The sequence below is a fragment of the Aethina tumida genome, chromosome 2, assembly GCF_024364675.1.
Source record: "Aethina tumida isolate Nest 87 chromosome 2, icAetTumi1.1, whole genome shotgun sequence".
Taxonomy (NCBI): Eukaryota; Metazoa; Arthropoda; class Insecta; order Coleoptera; family Nitidulidae; genus Aethina; species Aethina tumida.
The window spans coordinates 38,325,251-38,351,761 of NC_065436.1; the positions used below are offsets into that span (position 1 = coordinate 38,325,251).

A 26,511-nucleotide genomic window follows, 5' to 3' on the forward strand; every position below is an offset into this window, starting at 1 on the left:
TACTTCAACAACATTCTAGAGCACAACATCGTTGAACTTCCACCATTACGATTTGTCAAAGAATCATCAACCTCCGGTAATCTTTTAGTAGACGCCGTCCTTGTAGACGTTTCAGATGAATTTTTCACGCCAGAAGACGATTTGCGAACAGAAGCAGACGTAGAAGAAATCTACTCGATAACGGATGAAACCGGACAACCTTTATCATCAATCACTTCTGAAAGGCTTAAAATAGACGTAGCCTCAGGAAGTGATAAACCTAAACGACCCCCAAGAAAATCTGATTCACAGCAAAGTAATTCTTACTACAGCCTCTCCAAAGCACCATCGCAACAATCGGATGGTGCTGAAGAAAGTCTTGCTGGCGCCGCAGAGTTAGACAGTGAATCATATGGCGACTTTGAAAGTGCTTTAAGCTCTGAAAAGATCTTGGACGAAGAAAGGGCATTCCAAGTTGCTGCTATAACAGAAACAACAAGTTTACCAGGAGACGAGTTCGAATCTAGAAGACCACTTACGCCTCATACTTCCCACGAAATTGGTTCAGATTTGAGGGTGAACAGAAGTGAAAGCCAGGAATTGAAAAAACGTGGCGATATAATGAACAAAGGTTTGTCTGAAAAGGCCGCGAGTTTGGACTTGGAGAGCGCATTTCAAAGAGATTTACAAGGAGAAGAAGGAGATGGTTTAGTTATAGATCCTGATGTGGCTGCTGCCAGACAATCAGAACTCAAGCAAGAAGAAAGTCGTATAATAAAAGATTTAAGACTTAATCTAGATCAAATTATGAATTCGCTTAACTTCGTAAACGATCAAGTTCAGTCTTCGCAGAAATCTGCTACAGCAGCCGATACAAGTTTAGAAGTGTTGAAAAGTATTTACCAACCTGTAAAAGATATACAAACAGTTTTTGAAAGTATACAGCAAAAAGAAAGTGTAAGTGTTCCTGAAATATCAGCGGTTGAATTAATTGCTCCTCCAATATTCGACTTGCAAAAAAGCTTATTGGTTGTAGAAAAATGCTTAGAAATGAAAGGAAAAGAACATACACTCATCCAAAAAACTTGTACCAACATTTTGGATACTGCTGGCGATGAAATACAAAAAGGGTTAACTTTAGTTGAAAAGATCACTTTACTAGAGAAAGAGCTTGACTCCACCAAAGCATCTGGAAGAATGACACCCTCCAAAATTATACAGGAGGTGTGTATTACAATAAAAGAAATGAGAAACCAATTGGATAAAGCTAATTCTCTATTGGAAGTCAAAGCGAAGCAACAGAAAGAAAGTCCTCCAACTTCTGAATCGGAGCCGATTGAACAGCAGTATGATGTCTTGCAGAGAATTTTGGCACCTGCTCAGGAGTTGCAGTCTGCTTTGGAGAGTCTGGAAAAAACTGTTGCTTATGATGAAGGCAGCCAAGTATATTCTAATTTAAGTGATACAATTTTAGAAAAGATTACCGATCCGATAAAATCATTGGTGAAAGAAATTAAAGTAACTGAGAAGCAAGCGTTGAGATATGCAGGAGAAAAAAGCTTCAAACAAGAATTACGTCTGGCTTTGTTGGAGTCTGTGTGTGTTCCTATTAATGAACTGTCTAAAGGTTTAAAGGTCATACAAATACAAGATCCTCATGATGCTCATACTGGCATGATAAATGTTCATATATTAGAATCTTTTGTTGCTCCTCTCGAAGATATTGTGAAGTCAGTTAACAAAATTAAAGTTAGTGTTGTGCCTGAAGTTACAGAAGAACAATCAAAATTATCTGAAACAGTTGTAAAAGAAGTGTTTGATCAAGTACGTAAAATCGTGTTGAGTAACATGTCACAACTAACTGAGGAACTGCTTTTTAACATAGAATCAGCACAGAAATCTATTCAAGATACGACAATGTTGGAGGCCTTACGTCAACTAGCCACTTTACAAAAAGATCTCGCTACAACTATCAGTAAAGTTATGCAAATAACAACTGAATCTAGTGTTAAAGCTATAGAAAGTTTAGATCAACCAATCCAAATGTTAAATTCTTTAGTTATGTCTTTGAGGCCTTCAATGAACCGAGACGTATTAGATGACATGATTGCTTGTTTGAATGTATTGGAAGATAGTGTTGTAGTAAATGAAGAAACACTTCAATCTATGGACTTGTGTGTCATATTTTCCGTGTTAAAAGCAAGAACTTGCGAAGTCAAAGAAAATATTTGCGGCTTAACTGAATATGGAACTATTCTTGAACCACTTACAGACGATAGAAGTAACATTGTGATACTGGAAGAAACAAGTACATCAACTGTACCACTAAATCTCATCCAAGATACAAGACAATCCGTTTCTTTGCTAGAAGAATACAACACCGATGATGTTGTTAAAGAAATTATTCAGCCTCTTATGCCAGCCATACAAAACTTATACGAAATTACAAATGATGAATTGCTTACTAAAGAAAAGCACGAACTATCAGTCAACGATAGATTCAACCTCCAGATCCACGTTATTCCTTTAGAAATGATTGAAGATAAAATCATCGAAGCTTTGGACACCCTTCTTTTAAAAGGCAATTTTGAAGGCAAAGCAAACCTAAAAGAAATGCTAGAACATATGCAATACAATGTGGCAGTAATGCATCAACAAATCCTAGATGAAGCTCAATTCATGGAAGAACTTCCACCTCTACCGTACGAAGAGTTGAAGAAATGCATATATTCTATTCAAAATCTTCCCGTTATGTGCGAAGATCACGCATCTAATGTACACCTGTCAACCTCTGAAACAAGAGACATGATCGAAAACGTTCAAGAATTGGAAAGATGTCTGGCTAGCCTTTATGATGCAGCCGTTGTTGAAGGGATGATGCACATGCCGGAGGAGTTATACCAACAAGCTTCAGAAGTTGTCGAATGCGTTGAGAAAATTAAAACTGGGCCGTTATTTGAGCAAACTGAACAACCTATTACCGGAGAAATTATAGCTGAAATTAAAAATCTTAGTAAACCTTTAGAGAAACTTGGGAAGGCAATAACAGCTGTGCAAATAACAGAAGAGAAGCGCCATATCATATTTGATTCAATTAAAATACCATTGATTGAAATCGCTGAGTTCATTGATGAAATGGGCGATCTACATTTAAGAAATGCTGTTTGGAGTTTACAGGAACCATTAAGGAATGCAATTGAAATTACTTCTTTGGAACAAACTAATTACGATATAAAACCGGATGACTACGAACAACTGGGACCCATAGCAATAAATCTAGCAGAGTTGGGTACAAGAATTGCTTTGCAGTTGAATATTAAAGATTTTGCTTCTATTGTAGACACTTTAAATCCTATACTGAAATCACTGATCGAGCAGTTGAATAGTACAAATTCTGAAGCTTTAAGACACATTGTTTATTCGTTACGACAAGTTGTCAATTCAATAAATGAGATTATAAATGAACCAACATCTACACCAAACACTATTACAGAAATTGATGAAAACCTCCCCGAAGATGAAACGAGAGAAACTAAACAGAAAATCTCGTCTGTTGATAGTTTAGCAACGTCTGCTGAAATTTTACCAATTCCTACTGAATCCGTAAAAGAAGAGACTACTTCTAAAACCGAAACAGTTTTGGAAGAAACATTACCGACTGCTCAAGAAGTAACTCTCACTGAAGTTAAACAACATGAAGAAGTAGTTTCTGAAACTGTTAGAGAAGTGGCAACGCCTATTGCGCAAGAACCTCAAGTAAAGCGAGTGGAAGAAAGTTCTTCTAAATCTGAGACTATTGAACAGGAAATTGTTCCATTTGTACAAGATGCTGAAATCAATACTGAAATTAAATCAAAGGAACAAGAAATGTATTCAAGTGGAGAAGAGTCAACAGAGACTCTAAAAGAAGAAATTCTTCCTACAGCTCTCCTACAAGAAGAAATATCTGACCAAGACCAAGTGGCTCAACGATCTGAATTTACTTTAAGTGATGAAACGATACATCAACAAGTAAAAGATGAAGTTATTTCAATTCAAACAGCTGAATTAGAAGAACATTCTTTAAAAACCGAATCTCAAAATAGTCAAGCAACTCCAAGGGATCAAGAATTAAATAATTTAAAAGAAAATATTGCTTTTATTGAAAATAACTTTGATATAATTGAAAGTAAACCCCTTATCAAGCATTTGAAAGAACAATTACAGAGAGTGCAAATTGAAATTGTCCAATCTAAAGTGGAAGATGATCAAATTAATCCGGTTTTACATCAGCTAAATGCTACAACATCAAAAGTATTTAAACTTCAAAGTGAAGAACATGGAATAGACATAGAAGAGTTGAAGGAAACAGTTGACAATATTGATAAAGCAATTAGTGGTGCTCATTTGGACTTTACATTGGAAACATCCCTTAAAGAAACTGTTAAGATATTAGAAAGTATTGTTAAACCTAACATCGACATTTTTGAAATTTATTTCAATCGTTTCATGGAAAGTTGTAAAAATTGTAAACTTAAACCACATAAAAAATTGCTGGTTACAGAACTTCAACACACACTACCTCTAATTAGATTAGATATCACTGAAATTGGGTTTGTTGAATTAAGTAAAGATGAAGATACTTTACTTCAGGAAACAGGGAATCTATTAGTTGTTTTGAACGACTTCCTACTAACTGAAGAATTAAAGTCCAACAATGTGAGGAGTCATATTACAGAAATGTTACCAATTTGTCAAAAAGTACCGGATAGAAGTATTTTAAGGAATCTTAAACAATTAGTAGTTAAATCGTTGGCTACAATGGAAAAGGTTAAGAAAGCGGAAGACGAAGAAAGGAAAGTTAAAATGCAGAATATTGAAACTGTGGCAGAATCTATTCAAGGATTGGCTTTAAGCATTGCAAGTATTAAATATGAGAGGGTCAGCAAAGATTTGATTATTAAATTGCAAAAGTCGCTGAATCCCTTGCAAATAGCCATAAATGATTTGATAGAATATCCATTAACTGATGGTGATATGAAATTTTTGGAAAATATTACTAAAATTTTCAACGATTTAGAGGCTTATGTAACTTCTAAATTAGTAATTCAAGATCAAGAACCTATTATTCGCAAAGAAGAAATTATTTTCTTCTTGAATATTCTCAATAAGGCAACTAAGATTGTTGATGAAAAATCTCCAATTAAACAGATCACTAGTTTGCTTAATACACTTGTTGAAATATTGCCTGATGTAGCTCAACAATTGGAAGCCAGTTTTGAGGAAAAAGTTAAAACTGAAATGATTGCAGATGTTTTAAGAGATCCTCTTAATAATTTAGACAATTCGTTAAAATTAGCCCTTGATAATGAAGGACAAATAATCGTGGAAAAAGTGAACGATTCCTTGTATGAATTGAAGAACAACTTACAGGTATATTCTCAGAAATGCAAAGATGTGTTAACGGAAAAAGACAAAACGTTAATTGCTGTTACTGAAGAGTACATAAGTAATATAATACAAGCAGTAAATGACAATAAATATGACGAAATAGTTAACAATAATAACGTTTTCGAAGATATCATACAATATCATGAGTTACCTATTTCAGCTGTAGCACAAAATATTCTTGAATTTGGCAAACGATTGGCAGAAGAGAAATTTAAGGCTAATAGAGAGTATAAAATTATTCAATCTAAATCAAAAGAAGATAAATCATCTATTATTGAAGAAGAATTACCGAAACAACCTGACAGCAAGCCTGAAATTGGGAGTGTTGTTGTTGAAGAGGTTCCTGTTGTGACTGAACTGTCTTCCATTGTTATTGAACCTACATTTAAAGAAGATGTTAGCGAAACACTGATAGAAGTTGAATTAGAAGCTGAACCAAGTCTTCACACAGAAACTAACCAAGAAATAGGACAAAGTGGAGAATTAGAAAAAAAATCTTCAGCTACCGCTGTAGAGATTGCTGAAGACAACAAACAAATAATTCAAAAGGATTTATTAGTAACTGAGTCACCACCAGAAACCAAACAAGTAGTGGAAGATATTTGTAAAGCTGGTCAAAGTGAAGGTTTATATGAGAAATCATCAGTTATTGTTGAAGATATTGCTGAAAAGAAAAACTTAGAACAAGAACCTAAATCAAAAATATCAGATGCTGGAGCATCTAAAGAAACAGAAGTACAACCAGTACAAGCAACGAAAGAGGAAGTTTTTAAAGTTATTCAAAATGAAGGATTGGAAGACAAATCATCAAGTAGTGTCGAAGATGCTCAAGTTGTCAAAACAAAAGAAGATTACGAAGTGCCAAAAGATGAAACAAAAATAAAAATGCAGGGAGAAGAAATAGAAATAGAACACAAAACTTCAGTAATTGTCGGTCTAGAACAAACAACTTCAAATGATAAACTTGAAGATGTTTCGGCTATAAAAGGAGATATTCCAGTAATTGAATCTTTGAAAAATCTTCAACGAGCTATTTCAACTGTGGATCAAGAAATTCTAAGTAAGGAGAGGAAAGGAGCTTTAACAGAATTGGATAAATCTGTAACAGCTATCGAACAAGCTATTAAGATTGTATTAAGCGACATCGATTTAAGTTCCGAAGAACAAGAGGTAATGAAAATTGCAGATGATACACTTAATCAGTTATCAAACTACATTACAATTTCTCACGAAGAAACTCCTGAAGTATCTGTGCAGAAGGTTAAATCACTTATTGAAATCTTGAGATTATCAATTTTAGCTGTGCCAAAATCATCAAAATTAATAGAGGTCATGGAACCTTTTGAAGAAACTGTTAAAAATGCCATTAATTTGATCGAGAATATACCTGTTCCATCACAATCTAAAGAAAATTTGTTGAGCACCATCAAAATACTAGAAGAAAAAATAAACGATTTGAAAACAAGAAAGTTATCAAAAGAACAAATTTTATCGGTGACTAAAGTAGACAAAGCTATAAAGGATGTGTATAATAAGTTGAAGGACTTGAAGATTGAAAACGAGTCAGAAAATCGTACAATTACTGTCGCTAACAGTTGCGTTTTAGAAATTGGAAAACTTATTGACAATTTTAAAACTAAGAAACGGGGTGCTCATAATTTCGATGAGTTGGATAAGAAATATAAGCAGTTTATTGAATCATTAGGAAAGACTCCAAAACTGGCGGAAATAAATGAATCTCTTAAGACTACAATTGAACAATTGAAATCAATATTGCAAGCTGAAAAATCAATGACATCAGCAATATCTGGAACATTATCAACTTTTCAAGATACACTTCATAATTTGCAAGATTTATCAAACAGAGTTGAAAATAGCTCTAGTAACAAAATTTTGAAGAACATGACTTCTGAGTTGCAAAGACCTGTCACAACTATGCAATTTATTAGCGGTAGTGTTTTGGAAGAAAAGGTTGATAAGATTGGTACAGATGATCATCACATTCTAGAAGTTACTTTACAATGTTTATCCGGGCTGATAGATGTTATAAAAGATTTGGAAAATTCTGTAGGCAAAGTCAATTTGGAGGTATTAGGTCAGAATGCTGAAAAATTAAGAACAATAATTGCCAGTATAAATCAGGAGTCGCTTGTGAAAGATTTTGCTGAACCTCTGCAGGATATTTCACGTACAATCGACAAAGGTTTGGAAAAAATGAGGACTCTACATTTAGAAGGACTGGATAGAAAAAAAATGGCTCTAAGTAAGCTAGAAAAGTCATTCATTAAATTAGAAGAATTAATAGCACTGGAATCTAGACAAAAGCCTGAAGAAGTCAAATCCATAATTTTAAGAGATCTCCAAAAACCAATAAAAGCTATTTTGGAGGAGATTGTTCAAGAACAGGCAGAGAATATTCCAACAGAAAACATAAGTTCAATACAAAATCTCGGTGAAGCTTTGACAAATATTCTTGAGAATATGAACGATAATTTAAGCCAGAATTTGCAGATACTCAAAGAAGACATATCCGAATTAATTAGTGCTAATGAGGAAACGAAAGAAATTAGTTCAGTTCAACAGCAAATTGAACAGGCTGAATCAATGAACGTACAATTATCAGAACTGCAACATGCTGTGGATGTTTTGCATTTGGCTGCTGCTCCTCCAAAAATAATTGAAAGCATTGAGCCCTTAAGGAATTTGAACAATGCTGTCTTGAATTTATTAAACTTTGCAGTTGTTACAGAACATTTACCAAAAGGACATATGAATTTGTTTTCCAAATTGGTTGATCCTTTGGAGAAGTTACAAATTAAAGTTATGGAATCAATTAATGCTAAAGTGGTAGACGAAGAAATGGAAATAATTAATTCAATTGTGGAGTGTTTTAATAAAATTGCAGGAGAATATTCTGTTGAAGAATTGAACAACGCCTCCTTTGATAGTTATGACGAAGTACTGTGTTCCTTACAGAATAAGCTCATTAGTGTCTGTATGAGAGCCGTATTATCTGAGGGTGAGAAATCTATATTGCAGAACATGTTAAGTCCACTAGAAAATATTACCAAAACTATAATAAAAATGCATAATGAATTATCAAAAAGAATAAAAATAGAAAATACTATTGTTAAAATAATGAAAGCTAACGATTCGATAGTTGACAAAACAACTAATGTAATAAAAAAGTATCCCAATTTGTTAACTTTGAATGAATTAAAATTATCAATTGAGAAATTTAATTCTTCTTTAAAATGTAATATAAATGTTTACTATGTACCAGATTTGGTCAAATCCCTGGATTTGCAATCTTTATTAATTGCCGCCGATAACAATTTACGCAATATTAAAGTTGACGAAGTTTCAAATCTTGCATCAAGTTTAGAAATACTAAAAAAATTATGTGAATCTTATATTGAAACACCTTATGAGAAGTTAGACATTATTCATTTAATCAGCTTACTGGAAACACTTCAAGCAGTTAGCAGTTCAATGCAAATTCAAGATGAACCTGAAAAAACTTCAGAAGTATTTGCATCTATTAAAGAACCTCTTCAACTATTTAAATTACAGATGAATGAATTGCAAACATCGATAATTGAAGGGAAACCCCAGCCTCAACAAGCAATTGTTTCAGTTTTAGAACTTAGAGATACAATTGCAACTCTGGAAAGTGCAATTAATCAAATTCAACATGAATCAGCTGAAGCTATTCAGGATTCCAGTATGCAAAATATTCAAGAAATTGCCCAAATTAAAAATTCATTTGAAAAATTGGCGACTTTGGTTGTAACTGTCCAAACCAGCATGTTTAAACCCGAAGTTTTAAATATAGACAAACAAGTATTGCATACTGTGGCAATTTTATTGAAAGAAACAGTCAAATACATTGAATCAAATCCTGAAGTACAATTTGCTAAAGTTTTGAATGTTCCAATAAAGGCGTTGGTTGCTAAACTTGAAGAGTTTGACGGGGAAGAGCAGATTGAACAAGTTGATGTAAGTTCTATCAGCGATGTTTTGCAATCGATAGACGCACTAAAAGCTAACTGGAATAAGTTAGTGGACGTTTGTAGTGGTAAAGTTCCTGAAAGTCTTATGGACGATCTTCTAGGTTCCGTTACTTATTTACAAGACTCTTTCCACAACGTTAAAAAATTATTGAGCGGTAAAATTTTAGTCAATCTTACTGAGAATGAAAATAATATTGTTAGACAATATGGACGAGTTTTATCTGAAGTAACTGAATCTGTAACACCCCAAAACCTAAATGAACAGTTAATCAAATTGATATCAGCTTCCAACAATATCTTGAGGAGTCAAGAATTATCCGTTTTAGATTATATCAATGAATCTATTAAATTAACTGTTATTAACGTGAATAATATTATTAATTTAACATCAGAACAAAAAGTGGAAATTGAAGACATTTCACAAATAACAGTTCCAACTGATAAAAAGCAAGTATACCTTGAAACAATGGAATCAATATCTTTACCTGTAGAATTATTGAAACTAGAAGTTCAATCTCTTCAATCAGGAATAATGGAAAAGCCTCATTGTGGAATTTTAAGCATTGTAAAAATAATAGAACCTCTGTCATTATTTGAGAAATCTATAAAAGAAATTATATCTGTACCAATTCCAAAAAGTACTGAGGATATAAATGTAGAAACTAGTCATAAAATAAAAAAATTAATTGAACCTATTACAAAATTGAATAAATTGGTAATTGCCATTAAAGAATCGGTGCATAAGCCTGAGGTTCTTGAAATAGAAGTTGAATTTAAAAATACTTTGTCTGTTCTCAAATCTAATATCGAAGAAATTACACCAATTGTTCATAAGTCAATAACTCTTCAAATTCTATCCAAATCCCTGGAATCTTTAAAACTATCTATCGAAGAAATGGAAATAACTTTAGATGACAAAGTGGAAAGCAAAGAAACCCTAGAAAAAGTATTAGAACCCTTACAAAAATCAACTATGAAAATATCTGAATCTGTTGAAGCTCTAAAATTGCAAGTTGAAGAGCTTCAGACAAAACTGAAAGATAAGCCTCAGCAAGGAATATTGACTATTGCTGAAATCAGTGAACCACTTTCTGTTATTGAAGCAACATTTAAACAATTGGAAAGTGAACCTGAAAGGACTGCAGAAATATCTCCTGCTGCTTATGAGAAATTAGAAACGTTGATACAACCTGTAGAGGAGCTAAATAAAATAATGGTTGGTATCACCGAATCTGCTATTCATCCGGAAGTATCTTTACCTACTAAACCTGAAGTTCAAATTGCTTTAAGTTCCATTAAGTCCACTATTGAGCAAATTGTGCCAGAGCTCCAAACTTCTCATGCATCTATTATAGTTCAACCTTTGGAAGTTTTGAGAGCTAAACTGGCTGAAATCGAAGCTGGTTTAGATAAATCTTATTCAGAAAAGTTAGAAAAGGAATCAATTAAGAAAATATCTGAACCTATTGAAGCTTTAAAATTGCAAGTTCAAGAGTTTCAAACAAAACTGAGCGACGAGCTTCATCAAGGAATATTGACTATTGCTGAAATCAGTGAACCACTTTCTGTTGTTGATGCATCATTTAAACAATTGGAAAGTGAACCTGAAAAGGCTGGAGAAATATCTCCTGCTGTTTATGAAAAATTGGAAACGTTGATACAACCTGTAAAGGAGCTAAGTAAAATAATGGTTGGTATCACCGAATCTGCTATTCATCCGGAAGTGACTTTAACTACTAAACCCGAAGTTCACATTGCTTTAAGTGCCATTAAGTCCACTATTGAACAAATTGTGCCAGAGCTCCAAACTTCTCATGCAGCTATTATAGTTCAATCTTTGGAAGTTTTGAGAGCTAAACTGGCTGAAATCGATGCTGGTTTAGATAAATCTTATTCAGAAAAGTTAGAAAAGAAATCAATTAAGAAAATATCTGAACCTATTGAAGCTTTAAAATTGCAAGTTCAAGAGCTTCAAACAAAACTGAGCGACGAGCTTCATCAAGGAATATTGACTATTGCTGAAATCAGTGAACCACTTTCTGTTGTTGATGCATCATTTAAACAATTGGAAAGTGAACCTGAAAAGGCTGGAGAAATATCTCCTGCTGTTTATGAAAAATTAGAAACGTTGATACAACCTGTAAAGGAGCTAAGTAAAATAATGGTTGGTATCACCGAATCTGCTATTCATCCGGAAGTATCTTTACCTACTAAACCTGAATTTCAAACTGCTTTAAGTTCCATTAAGTCCACTATTGAACAAATTGTGCCAGAGCTCCAAACTCCTCATGCTGCTAATATAGTTCAACCTTTGGAAATTTTGAGAGCTAAACTGGCTGAAATCGAAGTTGGTTTAAATAAATCCTATTCAGAAAAGTTAGAAAAGGAATCAATTAAGAAAATATCTGAACCTATTGAAGCTTTAAAATTACAAGTTCAAGATCTTCAAACAAAACTGAGCGAGAAGCCTCAGGAAGGAATATTGACTATTGTTGAAATCAGTGAACCACTTTCTGTTGTTGAAGCATCATTTAAACAATTGGAAAGTGAACCTGAAAGGGCTGCAGAAATATCTCCTGCTGCTTATGAAAAATTAGAAACGTTGATACAACCTGTAGAGGAGCTAAATAAAATAATGGTTGGTATTACCGAATCTGCTATTCATCCGGAAGTGTCTTTACCTACTAAACCCGAAGTTCAAACTGCTTTAAGTGCCATTAAGTCCACTATTGAACAAATTGTGCCAGAGCTCCAAACTCCTCATGCTGCTAATATAGTTCAACCTTTGGAAATTTTGAGAGCTAAACTGGCTGAAATCGAAGTTGGTTTAAATAAATCCTATTCAGAAAAGTTAGAAAAGGAATCAATTAAGAAAATATCTGAACCTATTGAAGCTTTAAAATTACAAGTTCAAGATCTTCAAACAAAACTGAGCGAGAAGCCTCAGGAAGGAATATTGACTATTGTTGAAATCAGTGAACCACTTTCTGTTGTTGAAGCATCATTTAAACAATTGGAAAGTGAACCTGAAAGGGCTGCAGAAATATCTCCTGCTGCTTATGAAAAATTAGAAACGTTGATACAACCTGTAGAGGAGCTAAATAAAATAATGGTTGGTATTACCGAATCTGCTATTCATCCGGAAGTGTCTTTACCTACTAAACCCGAAGTTCACATTGCTTTAAGTGCCATTAAGTCCACTATTGAACAAATTGTGCCAGAGCTCCAAACTTCTCATGCAGCTATTATAGTTCAATCTTTGGAAGTTTTGAGAGCTAAACTGGCTGAAATCGATGCTGGTTTAGATAAATCTTATTCAGAAAAGTTAGAAAAGAAATCAATTAAGAAAATATCTGAACCTATTGAAGCTTTAAAATTGCAAGTTCAAGAGCTTCAAACAAAACTGAGCGACGAGCTTCATCAAGGAATATTGACTATTGCTGAAATCAGTGAACCACTTTCTGTTGTTGATGCATCATTTAAACAATTGGAAAGTGAACCTGAAAAGGCTGGAGAAATATCTCCTGCTGTTTATGAAAAATTAGAAACGTTGATACAACCTGTAAAGGAGCTAAGTAAAATAATGGTTGGTATCACCGAATCTGCTATTCATCCGGAAGTATCTTTACCTACTAAACCTGAATTTCAAACTGCTTTAAGTTCCATTAAGTCCACTATTGAACAAATTGTGCCAGAGCTCCAAACTCCTCATGCTGCTAATATAGTTCAACCTTTGGAAATTTTGAGAGCTAAACTGGCTGAAATCGAAGTTGGTTTAAATAAATCCTATTCAGAAAAGTTAGAAAAGGAATCAATTAAGAAAATATCTGAACCTATTGAAGCTTTAAAATTACAAGTTCAAGATCTTCAAACAAAACTGAGCGAGAAGCCTCAGGAAGGAATATTGACTATTGTTGAAATCAGTGAACCACTTTCTGTTGTTGAAGCATCATTTAAACAATTGGAAAGTGAACCTGAAAGGGCTGCAGATATATCTCCTGCTGCTTATGAAAAATTAGAAACGTTGATACAACCTGTAGAGGAGCTAAATAAAATAATGGTTGGTATTACCGAATCTGCTATTCATCCGGAAGTGTCTTTACCTACTAAACCCGAAGTTCAAACTGCTTTAAGTGCCATTAAGTCCACTATTGAACAAATTGTGCCAGAGCTCCAAACTCCTCATGCTGCTAATATAGTTCAACCTTTGGAAATTTTGAGAGCTAAACTGGCTGAAATCGAAGTTGGTTTAAATAAATCCTATTCAGAAAAGTTAGAAAAGGAATCAATTAAGAAAATATCTGAACCTATTGAAGCTTTAAAATTACAAGTTCAAGATCTTCAAACAAAACTGAGCGAGAAGCCTCAGGAAGGAATATTGACTATTGTTGAAATCAGTGAACCACTTTCTGTTGTTGAAGCATCATTTAAACAATTGGAAAGTGAACCTGAAAGGGCTGCAGAAATATCTCCTGCTGCTTATGAAAAATTAGAAACGTTGATACAACCTGTAGAGGAGCTAAATAAAATAATGGTTGGTATTACCGAATCTGCTATTCATCCGGAAGTGTCTTTACCTACTAAACCCGAAGTTCAAACTGCTTTAAGTGCCATTAAGTCCACTATTGAACAAATTGTGCCAGAGCTCCAAACTCCTCATGCAGCTAATATAGTCCAACCTTTAGAAGTTTTAAGAGCTAAAGTGACTGAAATTGAATCTGGTTTAATAGAAATATGCCAAAATGAAGCTAAAAATGATATTAAAGTCATATCTGAGCATTTACGTATCCTAAAATTTGGCGCTCAAGCTTTGCAAGAAAAATTAACTAATACCACTCAACAAGGTGTTTTATCAGTTGTTCAACTTATCAAGCCTCTTGAACACCTTGAATCTTCAATTCAAGATTTGGAAGCTTCGGAAGATATACATAATATTTCTAGAGAAACTTTAGAAAAACTGCTCCGTTTAGTGGAACCTAGCAAAAAAATAAGCGCATTGATAGTCAAAATACAGGAGACTGATTTTAAGACAGAACTACTAAACGCACAACGCCCTGAAATTAAGCAAGCTTTGAACACATTAAAAATTAACGCTGAAACACTTGTTGGTATTTCCCTAGAGTCCAAATGCATTCAAATACTCTCTCACTCATTGATAACACTAATTGCTACTATAACTAAAATTGTAAATAATTTAGAAAAAACGACGTCAGAAGAAGTAGGAAGGAATGACATTCAAGCAATTAAGCAACTTTTGGAACCCATAAAAACACTAACATTAGAATCTAAAGCCCTACAAACTCAAATAATGGACAAACCTCAAACAGGTATTTTTGTTATTACTGAAATTAATGAACCTCTTTCTATGCTTGAAGCTTCCATAGTAGAATTAGAAAATAATTTGCCTGAAAATGTAAAAGACATAACAAAAGAAGAATTGCAAGAATTGCATGGTTTCGCAGAATGTGTCCAACAGTTAAAATTGTTAGTGGTTAACGCTAAAGAAGCAGATACTAAAACAGAAACTCTAAAAGTAGAATTACCAGAAATTAAAAAAGTTTTAGTTGCAAATAAATGTAGCATTGAAAAGATTATGCCTATAGTGGAAACTTCGAACTTGCAAAGTATTTCTAGACCTTTGCAAGCAATGAAGACAAAATTAACTGATATTGAATCAAGTTTGAAGATTATAGGAAGCCAAGGTCGCTTGGAGAAAATAACTGAACCAATAAATGAGTTGCAAACAGAAATGCGAAAATTAAAAACTATAACGTTGGATACAACTCAACAGGGTGTTTTATCTTTAGTTGCATTAAGCGATCCTTTATCACTATTAGGTGCATCAATTACAGAAATAAGTTCCGAAAAAGTTGAAGACATATTTTCTGAATGTTACGATTATGTTGATCTTTTAATCGAGCCTCTTAAAAAATTAAACAATATCATTGTAACCATCAATGAATCAGTTACCAAACCTAAGATAATAGAAAAGCAAATGTCGGAGACTAAACAAGCTTTAGCCGCATTGAAATTATCAATCCAACAAATTTTACAACCAATTACTAGATCACAACAAATGAAAATAATTTCAAATTCTTTAGTTACATTAGAAGCTAAAATATTTGAGATCGACCAAACTTTAGATACCAAAATAGAAGAAAAACAATCTGTAGCAAAATTAAAACTGGTTTCAGAGCCAATACAAATTTTAAAATTAGAGATTCAAGCTTTATATTCCCAAACAAAGGACTTGTCATTACAAAGTATATCAAAAGTAACTGAAATTATTAATCCTCTTCAAGAATTGGAAAATTCATTGAAACAAGTTGAAGAAATTGCGACACAAGATGTGGTGCAGTTAGAAAAACTGATTCCACCTGTTCAGACTTTGAGTAAGGAAGTGGTACACATAAGTCAATTAATAACAAAATCAGAAAATTTAAAACCAACTTCTGAAATAAAGAATGCTGTACGTTCCCTTAAATTATGCATTGAAGAAATTTTGCCGGTCGTACAATCCTCTGAGGCTATTAAGATTGTTGCACTTCCATTAGAAACTCTTAAAACTAAAATAAGTGATATTGAGGAAGAGATGACAAAGGAAATGATTCAGAAGAAACCAAGAAAAGATTTGGAAGCTATTAAATGTATTTCTCATCAAATTCACATCATTAAAGAAAAGACCCAAGCACTTCGATCAAATTTGGGTGATACCCCACAAAAAGGAATACTATCAATTATCGAAATTACTGAACCTTTAGCATTGGTCGAAACCACTCTGGAAGAGTTAGTCAGTGCAAACATGGGTGACAGTATGGAGGATATTTCTGCTGAAAACTGCGAAAAAATAAAGAATTTTGTTAAACCTCTACAAAAATTAAATGAAATCATAATAAAAATTAAAGATGAAGCATCTAAACCAGAACTTATTTCTACAGATGTTCAAGAAATGCAAGCAGCTTTAGCAGATGTAAAACTAGCCATTGGGGAAATTGTACCAATTGCACAAAAGTCTACTGCAATTAAGATTATTTCAAGTCCTTTGGAAGTTCTCAAGGCTAAAATAATTACCATTGAAGCCAATTTGATTAAAAAACCTTCGAAGAAACAACCAAGAAAAGATATGGAAGCAGTAAAATGCATTTCCGAACCAATTAAACTTCTTAGATTGGAATCTCAAGCATTGCAAACACAATTAGGTGACAAACTTCAAACGGGCATACTTTCGGTTGTTAAAATTAATGAACCTTTAGAAATAATGGAATCTGCTTTGAAACAGTTCGAAAGTACTGAAGTATCTGAAAATGTAGAAGATATTTCTACTGAAATCTTTGATAAACTGAAGGGTTTGGTAGAACCTCTACAGATATTGAATAAAATCATTGTAAATATTCAAAATGTAGTTTCTAAGCCTGAAACTGTTTCTAAAGAAATTCCAGAATTAAAAACGGCTTTATCAGCAGTAAAAGGAGTTATTCAAGAAATTATATCAATTACTCAAAAACCCAAAGCAATTGAGATTATTTCGAATCCATTAGAAGCACTTAAAGCTAAAATCATCAACATTGAAGAAGAGTTAGTTAAAAAACCAGCGGAGAAAAAGCTTAGGAAAGATTTGGAAGCAGCAAAATGTATTTCTGAATCGATTCACATTCTCAAATTAGAATCTCAAGCATTGCAAACTCAACTGGGTGACAAACCACAAAAAGGCTTATTGTCTCTGGCAGAAATCTGTGAACCTGTAAGAGTAATGGAAGCTTCTTTGAAACAGTTGGAAAGTACTGAAGTATCTGAAAATGTAGAAGATATTTCTGCTGAAAACTTTGATAAATTAATGGGTTTGGTGAGGCCACTACAAAAATTGAACAAAATCGTTGTAAATATTCAAAGTGTAGCTTCTAAGCCTGAAATGGTTTCTAAAGAAATACCAGAATTAAAAACAGCTTTATCAACACTAAAAGAAGTCATTGAAGAAATTGTACCAATTACTCAAAAATCCAAAGCAATTGAGATTGTTTCGAATCCACTAGAAGCACTTAAAGTTAAAATCATCAACATTGAAGAAGAGTTAGTTAAAAAACCATCGGAGAAAAAGCTTAGGAAAGATTTGGAAGCAGCAAAATGTATTTCTGAATCGATTCAAATCCTTAAATTAGAATCTCAAGCATTGCAGACTCAACTAGGTGACAAACCACAAAAAGGCTTATTGTCTCTGGCACAAATCTATGAACCTGTAACTGTATTGGAAGCTTCTTTGAATCAGTTGGAATGTAGTGAAGTATCTGAAAATGTAGAAGATATTTCTGCTGAAAACTTTGATAAATTAATGGGTTTGGTTAGGCCACTACAGAAATTGAACAAAATCGTTGTAAATATTCAAAGTGTAGCTTCTAAGTCTGAAATTGTTTCTAAAGAACTACCAGAATTAAAAACAGCTTTATCAGGACTAAAAGAAGTCATTGAAGAAATTGTACCAATTACTCAAAAATCCAAAGCAATTGAGATTGTTTCGAATCCATTAGAAGCACTTAAAGCTAAAATCATCAACATTGAAGAAGAGTTACTTAAAAAACCAGCGGAGAAAAAGCTTAGGAAAGATTTAGAAGCAGCAAAATGTATTTCTGAATCGATTCAAATCCTCAAATTAGAATCTCAAGTACTACAAAGTCAACTGGGTGACAAACCTCAAAAAGGCTTATTGTCTCTGGCAGAAATCTGTGAACCTGTAACAGTAGTGGAAGCTTCTTTGAAACAGTTGGAAAGTACTGAAGTACCTGAAAATGTAGAAGATATTTCTGCTGAAAACTTCGATAAACTAAAGTGTTTGGTTGAGCCACTACAGAAATTGAATAAACTCGTTGTAAATATTCAAAGTGTAGCTTCTAAGCCTGAAATTGTTTCTAAAGAAATACCAGAATTAAAAACAGCTTTATCGGCAGTAAAAGAAGTTATCGAAGAAATTGTACCAATTACTCAAAAATCCAAAGCAATTGAAATTATTTCGAATCCATTAGAAGCACTTAAAGCTAAAATCATCAACATTGGGGAAGATTTTGGCAAAGCACCAACGGACAAAAAGCTTAGGAAAGATTTAGAAGCAGCAAAATGTATTTCTGAATCGATTCAAATCCTCAAATTAGAATCTCAAGTACTACAAACTCAACTGGGTGACAAACCTCAAAAAGGCTTATTGTCTCTGGCAGAAATTTGTGAACCTGTAACAGTAGTGGAAGCTTCTTTGAAACAGTTGGAAAGTACTGAAATACCTGAAAATTTAGAAGATATTTCTGCTGAAAACTTCGATAAACTAAAGAGTTTGGTTGAGCCACTACAGAAATTGAATAAAATCGTTGTAAATATTCAAGGTGTAGCTTCTAAGCCTGAAATTGTTTCTAAAGAAATACCAGAATTAAAAACAGCTTTATCGGCAGTAAAAGAAGTCATTGAAGAGATTGTACCAATTGCTCAAAAATCCAAGGCAATTGAAATTATTTCTAATCCTTTAGAAGCATTAAAAGATAAGATCAGCAATATTGAGAAAGAGTTAGTTGAAAAACAACCACAGAAGAAGTATAGAAAGGACTTGGAATTTCTTAAATGCATTTTGGAGCCAGTTCAAATCCTTAAATTGGAATCTCAAGCATTGCAAATGCAATTGGGTAACAAGCCACAAAAAGGTATATTGTCTGTTGTTGAAATTAGTGAACCTTTAGCAATAGTAGAAGCTTCTTTGAAACGGTTGGAAAGTATTGAAGTATCTGCAAATGTAGAAGATATTTCTGATGAAAACTTTGATAAATTAAAGGGTTTAGTTGAGCCACTACAGAAATTGACTAAAATCGTTGTAAATATTCAAAGTATAGCTTCTAAGCCTGAAATTGTTTCTAAAGAAATTCCAGAATTAAAAACAGCTTTATCAGCAATAAGAGTAGTCATTGAAGAAATTGTACCAGTTACTCAAAAATTCAAAGCAATTGAAATTATTTCGAATCCTTTAGAAAATCTCAAAGCCAAAATTAATAATATCGAAGAATTATTAGAAAGGCCCGAGGAGAAAAAAACAAGAAAAGACTTGGACGCACTGAAATCCATTAATAAATCTATTAATTTGCTTAAATCAGAATGTCAAACTCTACAATCACAATTAGAAGATAAGTCTCAGAAAGTTATAAAGAGTCTAGCTGATATAAGTCAACCTCTTTCTTTATTTGAAGCATCTATAAAACATATTGAAGAAAATACGACACTAGAAAGTAAAGACGACATTTCAAGGGATGATCATGAAATAATTTGTAGTATGATCGAACCAATTAACTCGTTATGTAAAGTAATTGGTAAAATCAATTTAGGTAGACAACAGCTAGGATTATTTAGTAAAGAAGCCCCTGAAGTTAAAAGGACTTTAGCTGCTGTAAGAGATAGCCTAGAAGTCATAGAACCTGTTGTACAGAAATCTAAATCTCTTCAACCTCTTTCTAAACCTCTAACAACACTCAAGGTTAAAATAAATAATATAGAAAAAAGCACAAAAACGTTTGAAGATAATCTCGCCAAAGTTAAAGCCGCTTTCTGTGCGTTACAAGAAAACTGTAAATTTTTACACAATCAGTCTAAAGAAATTGGAACATCAATCGCCTATGAAAAATTGTTTAAATTACATGAACTAGCATTCGAAATAATAGAAATCTTAAATATTGACGAAGTGTCTTACGATGAAATTGTGAATTTGCTTAGTGTAACCAGACCTATAATGAAAGTTGTAAATATATTAATAAATTTAATTGATAAAATTAAAGACAACGAACTGCTACTTAATGAAACATTAGAAATAACAGAAAATCTTAAAATTCTGAACGACTCTTTAAAAGATACTCCAAAAGATTCGAAAAGGTTTTTCGAAAAAATACAACATTTCCAAAATTATATTAACGAAGTCATAAATCAATTCGAAACAGAACAAACTCCAACGTTAACATCACATTCCCTAAAATACATAACAACACCATTCTCCCAATTGAACGATGAAATGAAACTGTTTATGAAAAGCTGTTCCATCTTACCAGAACCATCTAGATGTCTATCAAGTCTTGAGTCTGAATTAGATGAAATAATTATTTCATTTTATAAATTAGAAAACACTATTAATATTGGTGAATTAGATTTAAAAGAAACAACACCCAAATACGAATCTCTTTTAACCCCAGTTGAAGATAGTTTAGTAGAGATGGTGAAGATTAATTCAGTATTAGAAGGACAAAGCACATACAATGTAACATCAGCAAGGAATGTTATGATGAACTTGAAACAAACCGTGGATGCTGTTCTTTTGAATAAATTTGATTCTGTAAAGGAAGGTGCAATATTTAATGCCTTAAAACATTTATCACAAAAACTTGATGAGATTATTAACAAGTTGGAAACCACCGTAAAGACAGAAAAACTGGATCAGTTTAAGCAACATCTAATGCCACTGAAGTTGGTTACAGAAGAAATAATTTCAATTGGAAACGAAATAAAAATATTGGAAGAAAAGCCTACCCCTTTATTTGGACTAAATTTCTTGAAATCACCACTTGAAAGTGTTATTAAAAAATGTGAAAAGTCGATAGATTCGCAGAAAAATGTAAATGAAATTGAAAATCTTTTAAAACACTTATCAGAACCATCTAAAAAATTACAAAAATGTTTGGTTGCAATTAAATCTTTAATGTCTAGTATTGAATTATTAAGATCGGAAGCTCCTATTTTATCTGCAATTTTGAGAAGTTTTCAAGATTCTTTGTTGGTTAATCAAATACAATCAGATATTGAAAATGCCAACTTATGTGAAGAATGCAAAACATTATCGAATGAAATAGATAATACTATTAAGGCACTTCAGATGATCAGAAAAGACTATAGTTCTATAAATGAATTGAATATTACTTTAGATGATGTGAAACAGAAATTATGTAATATAAAAATAAACCAAATTAAATTTTTGAAAGAAAATAATATCCTTATTCATTTGATCCCATTGGAAGAAGCAACAGATCAACTGAAAGACAATTTAATAACTGCATCAGAAATTGGTGATAATGTTAATGACTTTTCTGATCAATATTATAAAAAAATTATGAACTTAAAGGAACAAATTATAAGTTTTACAAATAATTTGAATCAACCTAGATCTGAAAATGTGAATGAGAAATTGCTAGATACTTTAGTAGCCGTGGAAAAGGCATTAGATTATATAGGAAGCTCTGTATCAGTAAATGAAAAAGTAGAAATAATGTTGCAGTCGTTCAGTATTTATGCTGAAAGAATTAGAGGTGTTATTTGTCAAATTGAAAAAACTGAAGAAATTGGAATAATCGATGAAAATAAATTAGAAGAGGATGTTGAAGAAAAGAAAACAGAAGGGAATGTCAAAGACGAAGAGGATAAGAAACAAAAAGAAGAAGCTGAAAAGAATAAGAAAGAAGAGGCAAAATTAAAATTGAAGGAAGAAACTGAGAAAAAACAAAAAGAGGAAGAAGAGAAGAAAGCAAAGCAAGAGTCCGACAAGAAGAAAGAGGAAGTTGAACAAAAGCAAAAAGAACAAGAAATGAAACAAAAAGAAAAAACTGAAAAGAAAGCGAAAGAGGAGGAAGAATTAAAAACAAAGGAAAAAGCTGATAAAAAACAAAAGGAAGACGCAGGTAAGAAGAAAAAGGAGACTGAACAAAAGAAGAAAGAAGAACTAAAACCAAAGGCAGAATCTGAAAATAAAGGTAAGGAGGAGGTAGAATTAAAAGCCAAAAAGGCAAAGGAGGAAGCTGAGAAAAAACAAAAAGAGGAGGAAGAGGAGAAAACAAAAGAAGAATCTGAAAAGAAGAAGAAGGAAGCTGAACAAAAGCTGAAAGAAGAAGAACTGAAACAAAAAGCAGAAATGGAAAAGAAAGCGAAAGAGGAAACTGAATTAAAAGTAAAGAAAGAAGCTGAGATAAAACAAAAAGAAGATGAAGAGAAAATGGCACAGGAAGAGTTTGACAAGAAGAAAAAGGACATTGAACAAAAGCAGAAAGATGAAGAACTGAAACAAAAAGCGGAAATTGAAAAGAAAGCTAAAGAGGAGGTGGAATTAAAAGGAAAGGAAGAAGCTGATAAAAAACAAATGGAAGACGCAGATAAAAAGAAAAAGAAGACTGAACAAAGGAAGAAAGAAGAAGACTTAAAACAAAAGGCAGAATCTGAAAAGAAGGCTAAGGAGGAGGCAGAATTAAAAGCAAAGGAAGATGCTGGGAAAAAACAAAAAGAAGAGGAAGAGAAGAAAGCAAAAGAAGAGTCTGAAAAGAAGAAAAAGGAGGCTGAACAAAGGCAGAAAGAAGAAGAACTGAAACAAAAAGCAGAAATTGAAAAGAAAGCAAAAGAGGAGGCGGAATTAAAAGCAAATGAAGAAGATGATAAGAAACAAAAGGAAGACGCAGATAAGAAGAAAAAGGAGACTGAACAAAAGAAGAAAGAAGAAGAATTAAAACAAAAGATAGTATGTGAAAAGAAAGGTAAGGAGGAGGAAGAATTAAAAGCAAAGGAAGAAGCTGGGAAAAAACAAAAAGAAGAGGAAGAGAAGAAAGCAAAAGAAGAGTCTGAAGAGAAGAAAAAGGAGGCTGAACAAAGGCAGAAAGAAGAAGGACTGAAACAAAATGCAGAAATGGAAAAGAAAGCGAAAGAGAAAATTGAATTTAAAGTAAAGAAAGAAGCTGAGAAAAAACAAAAAGAAGAAGAAGAGAAAAAGGCAAAGGAAGAGTTTGACAAGAAGAAAAAGGACGCTGAACAAAAGCAGAAAGAAGAAGAACTGAAACAAAATGCGGAAATTGAAAAGAAAGCAAAAGAGGAGGCTGAATTAAAAGCACAGGAAGAAGCTCATAAGAAACAAAAGGAAGACGCAGTTATGAAGAAAAAAGAGACTGAACAAAAGAACAAAGTAGAAGAATTAAAACAAAAGGTAGAATCGGAAATGAATGGTAAAGAGGAAGCAGAATTAAAAGCGAAGGAAGAAGTTGAGAAAAAACAAAAAGAGGAGAAAGAGAAGAAAGAAAAAGAAGAGTCTGAAAAGAAGAAAAAGGAGGCTGAACAAAAGCAGAAAGAAGAAGAACTAAAACAAAAAGTAGAAATTGAAAAGAAAGCCAAAGAAGAGGCGAAATTAAAAGCAAAGGAAGAAGCTGATAAGAAACAAAATGAAGAGGCAGATGAGAAGAAAAAGAAGACTGAACAAAAGAAGAAAGAAGAAGAATTAAAACAAAAGGTAGAATCAGAAAAGAATGCTAAAGAGGAGGCAGAATTAAAGGCAAAGGAAGAAGTTGAGAAAAAACAAAAAGAGAAGAAAGAAAAGAAAGAAAAAGAAGAGTCTGAAAAGAAGAAAAAGGAGGCTGAACAAAAGCAGAAAGAAGAAGAACTGAAACAAGAAGCAGAAATTGAAAAGAAAGCCAAAGAAGAGGCGAAATTAAAAGCAAAGGAAGAAGCTGACAAGAAACAAAATGAAGAGGCAGATAAGAAGAAAAAGAAGACTGAACAAAAGAAGAATGAAGAAGAATTAAAACAAAAGGTAGAATCAGAAAAGAATGCTAAAGAGGAGGCAGAATTAAAGGCAAAGGAAGAAGTTGAGAAAAAACAAAAAGAGGAGAAAGAGAAGAAAGAAAAAGAAGAGTCTGAAAAGAAGAAAAAGGAGGCTGAACAAAAACAGAAAGAAGAAGAACTGAAACAAAAAGCAGAAATTGAAAAGAAAGCCAAAGAGGAGGCGGAATTAAAAGCAAAGGAAGAAGCTGATAAGAAACAAAAGGAAGACGTAGAAAAGAAGAAAAAGGAGGCTGAACAAAAGAAGAAAGAAGAAGAAGAATTAAAACAAAAGGCAGAATCTGAAAAGAAAGCAAAGGAGGAGGCAGATTTAAAAGCAAAGGAAGAAGCTGACAAAAAACAAAAAGAGGAAGAAGAGAAGAAAGCAAAGGAAGAGTCTGGCAAAAAGAAAAAGGAAGTTGAACAAAAGCAGAAAGAAGAAGAACTGAAACAAAAAGAAGAAATTGAAAAGAAAACGAAAGAGGAGGCTGAACTGAAAGCAAAGAAAGAAACTGAGAGAAAACAAAAAGATGAAGAAGAGAAGAAAGCAAAGGAAGAGTCTGACAAAAAGAAAAAGGAGATTGAACAAAAGCAAAAAGAAGAACTGAAACAAAAACCAGATTTTGAAAATAAAGCAAAAGAGGAGGCGGAATTAAAAGCAAAGGAGGAAGCTGATAGAAAACAAAAAGAAAATGCAGATAAGAAGAAAAAGAAGTCTGAACAAAGACAGAAAGAAGAAGAAGAATTGAAACAAAAAGCGGAATCTGAAAAAGAAGCTAAGAATGAGACTGATGAGAACATAAAGGAGACTGAACGAAAACATAAAGAAGAGGTGAAACAAAAAGAAAAAACTGAAAGGAAAAAAGAAGAGGAGGGATTGAAAGCAAAAGAGGAAGCTGATAAAACACAAAAAAAAGAGGCAGAAAAGAAAGGAAAAGAAGATGCTGATAAAAAGAAAGAGGAGATTGGACGAAAACAAAAAACGAAGGTGAAAGAAGAAGAGGAAAACAAAAAAGAAGACGATAAACAAAAATCAAAAGAAATTGAAGACAAAGTACAGAAAGAGGAAACTAAAAAGAAGAAAAATGGCAATATTGAGAAAGAAAATAAACGGTTGGAAACAGACGAAATAAATAAAGAATTAAAAGTAAAAGAAGTTTGTAGAAAAAGAATTAGTGAAGAATCTCCTAAGAAAAAACCAGAGAGAATAATTGGAGAGGGTAAATCCATTATAACAAAAGATACTATAGAACCTATAGTTACACCAACACTATCAAATGGCCTCGGGCTAACCCCTTCTCACTACGATACAACAACAAATGGTTACAAAATAGAAAAATATAATTATGAAAGAGAATCACATACATTCACAGGTCGACATTTTACAGACATGAACATGGATCAGTTTAAACCCACAACTTACCATGGACCAAGATACATGGGAGGAAAACCAATCTTTAGTACCTCATTACAAAATAGAACCACAACAATTAACTGCAGGATGAAGATGACATGTAGTGTGATTGGAGACGATACAGACATCAAAATAGAGTGGTTGAAAGATGGAAAACCTTTAGAAGGTTTGTCGAACTACGATATCAGTTTTAAAAACAATCTTGCTTTGTTAGAAATTTTGAACACAACTCTTGTTGACAGTGGTGAATACACTTGTGTTGCGAGAAATCAGCATGGTGTTAACAGCACCAGTGGTTATTTAACTGTTACCCCAACTGTTGAACTTTCACCTCTACCCCCAACATTTACTAGATCGATAAGAGAGCATTACAGAATTGCCAACGATGAACTATCCTTAGAATGCAAGATTCGTAGTCAACCTTTGGCAAATATTAAATGGTTGAAGGATGGTAATGAAATTAAAGCAACTGGAAGACATTTAATGAATTATTTAGCTGATGGTATAGCTCGATTGAATATCATCAGTCCCACGAAGATTGATAGTGGTTTATACACTTGCAGAGCTGACAATGGATCTTGGACAGATCAAGTGTCTCACGAAGTCAAATTTACTACTAAGGAAGATTATGTGAGACAGAAAATGGAAAGAAAAAGTATCACTAAGCCATCTTCTGACATCAGGAGACCGTACTTCACTGGAGTCTTAACTGATAATTTTGTGTCGTCAGGAGGAGTTTTAGCATTGCAGGTAGAAGTCAAAGGCGGACCAGCTGACGTTTCCTGGTTCAGAGATGCGGAAAAACTTCCCAGAACTTCATCCAAACACAGAACGTTTGAAGAGAGTGGAGTACACACCTTGCTAATCTCTAATATCGGCGACTTGGAAGTTGGTAAATACACATGCAGGGCTTCCAATGCCTTCGGTAGGACGGAAACATCTTCTTATGTACACGTCGTGAATCCATCGGCGTTGATGAGGGGAAAACCTGCCATGTTTTTGTCCAGGCCCGAGAAAATTTTAAGTGTTGCACCTGGAGAAGATATTACTGTGTCGTTTAGAGTTGGCGGTGACCCGAAACCTAAAGGTATGTGTTCGAGT

General features: G+C 33.2%; 1 protein-coding gene across 5 annotated transcripts in view; it reads left to right on the forward strand.

The window, feature by feature from the left end:
- Positions 1-26,511, forward strand: part of LOC109596803 (uncharacterized) — a 70,216-nt gene that overhangs the window by 11,389 nt on the left and 32,316 nt on the right. For 4 of the 5 annotated variants that reach the window (XM_049962652.1, XM_049962648.1, XM_049962649.1 and 1 more), the window contains one exon: positions 20-26,497. In XM_049962652.1, coding sequence (XP_049818609.1) covers positions 20-26,497 — 26,478 coding nt within the window. The remainder of the gene's footprint in view (positions 1-19; positions 26,498-26,511) is intronic. The other variant, XM_049962651.1, reaches the window with a different exon arrangement.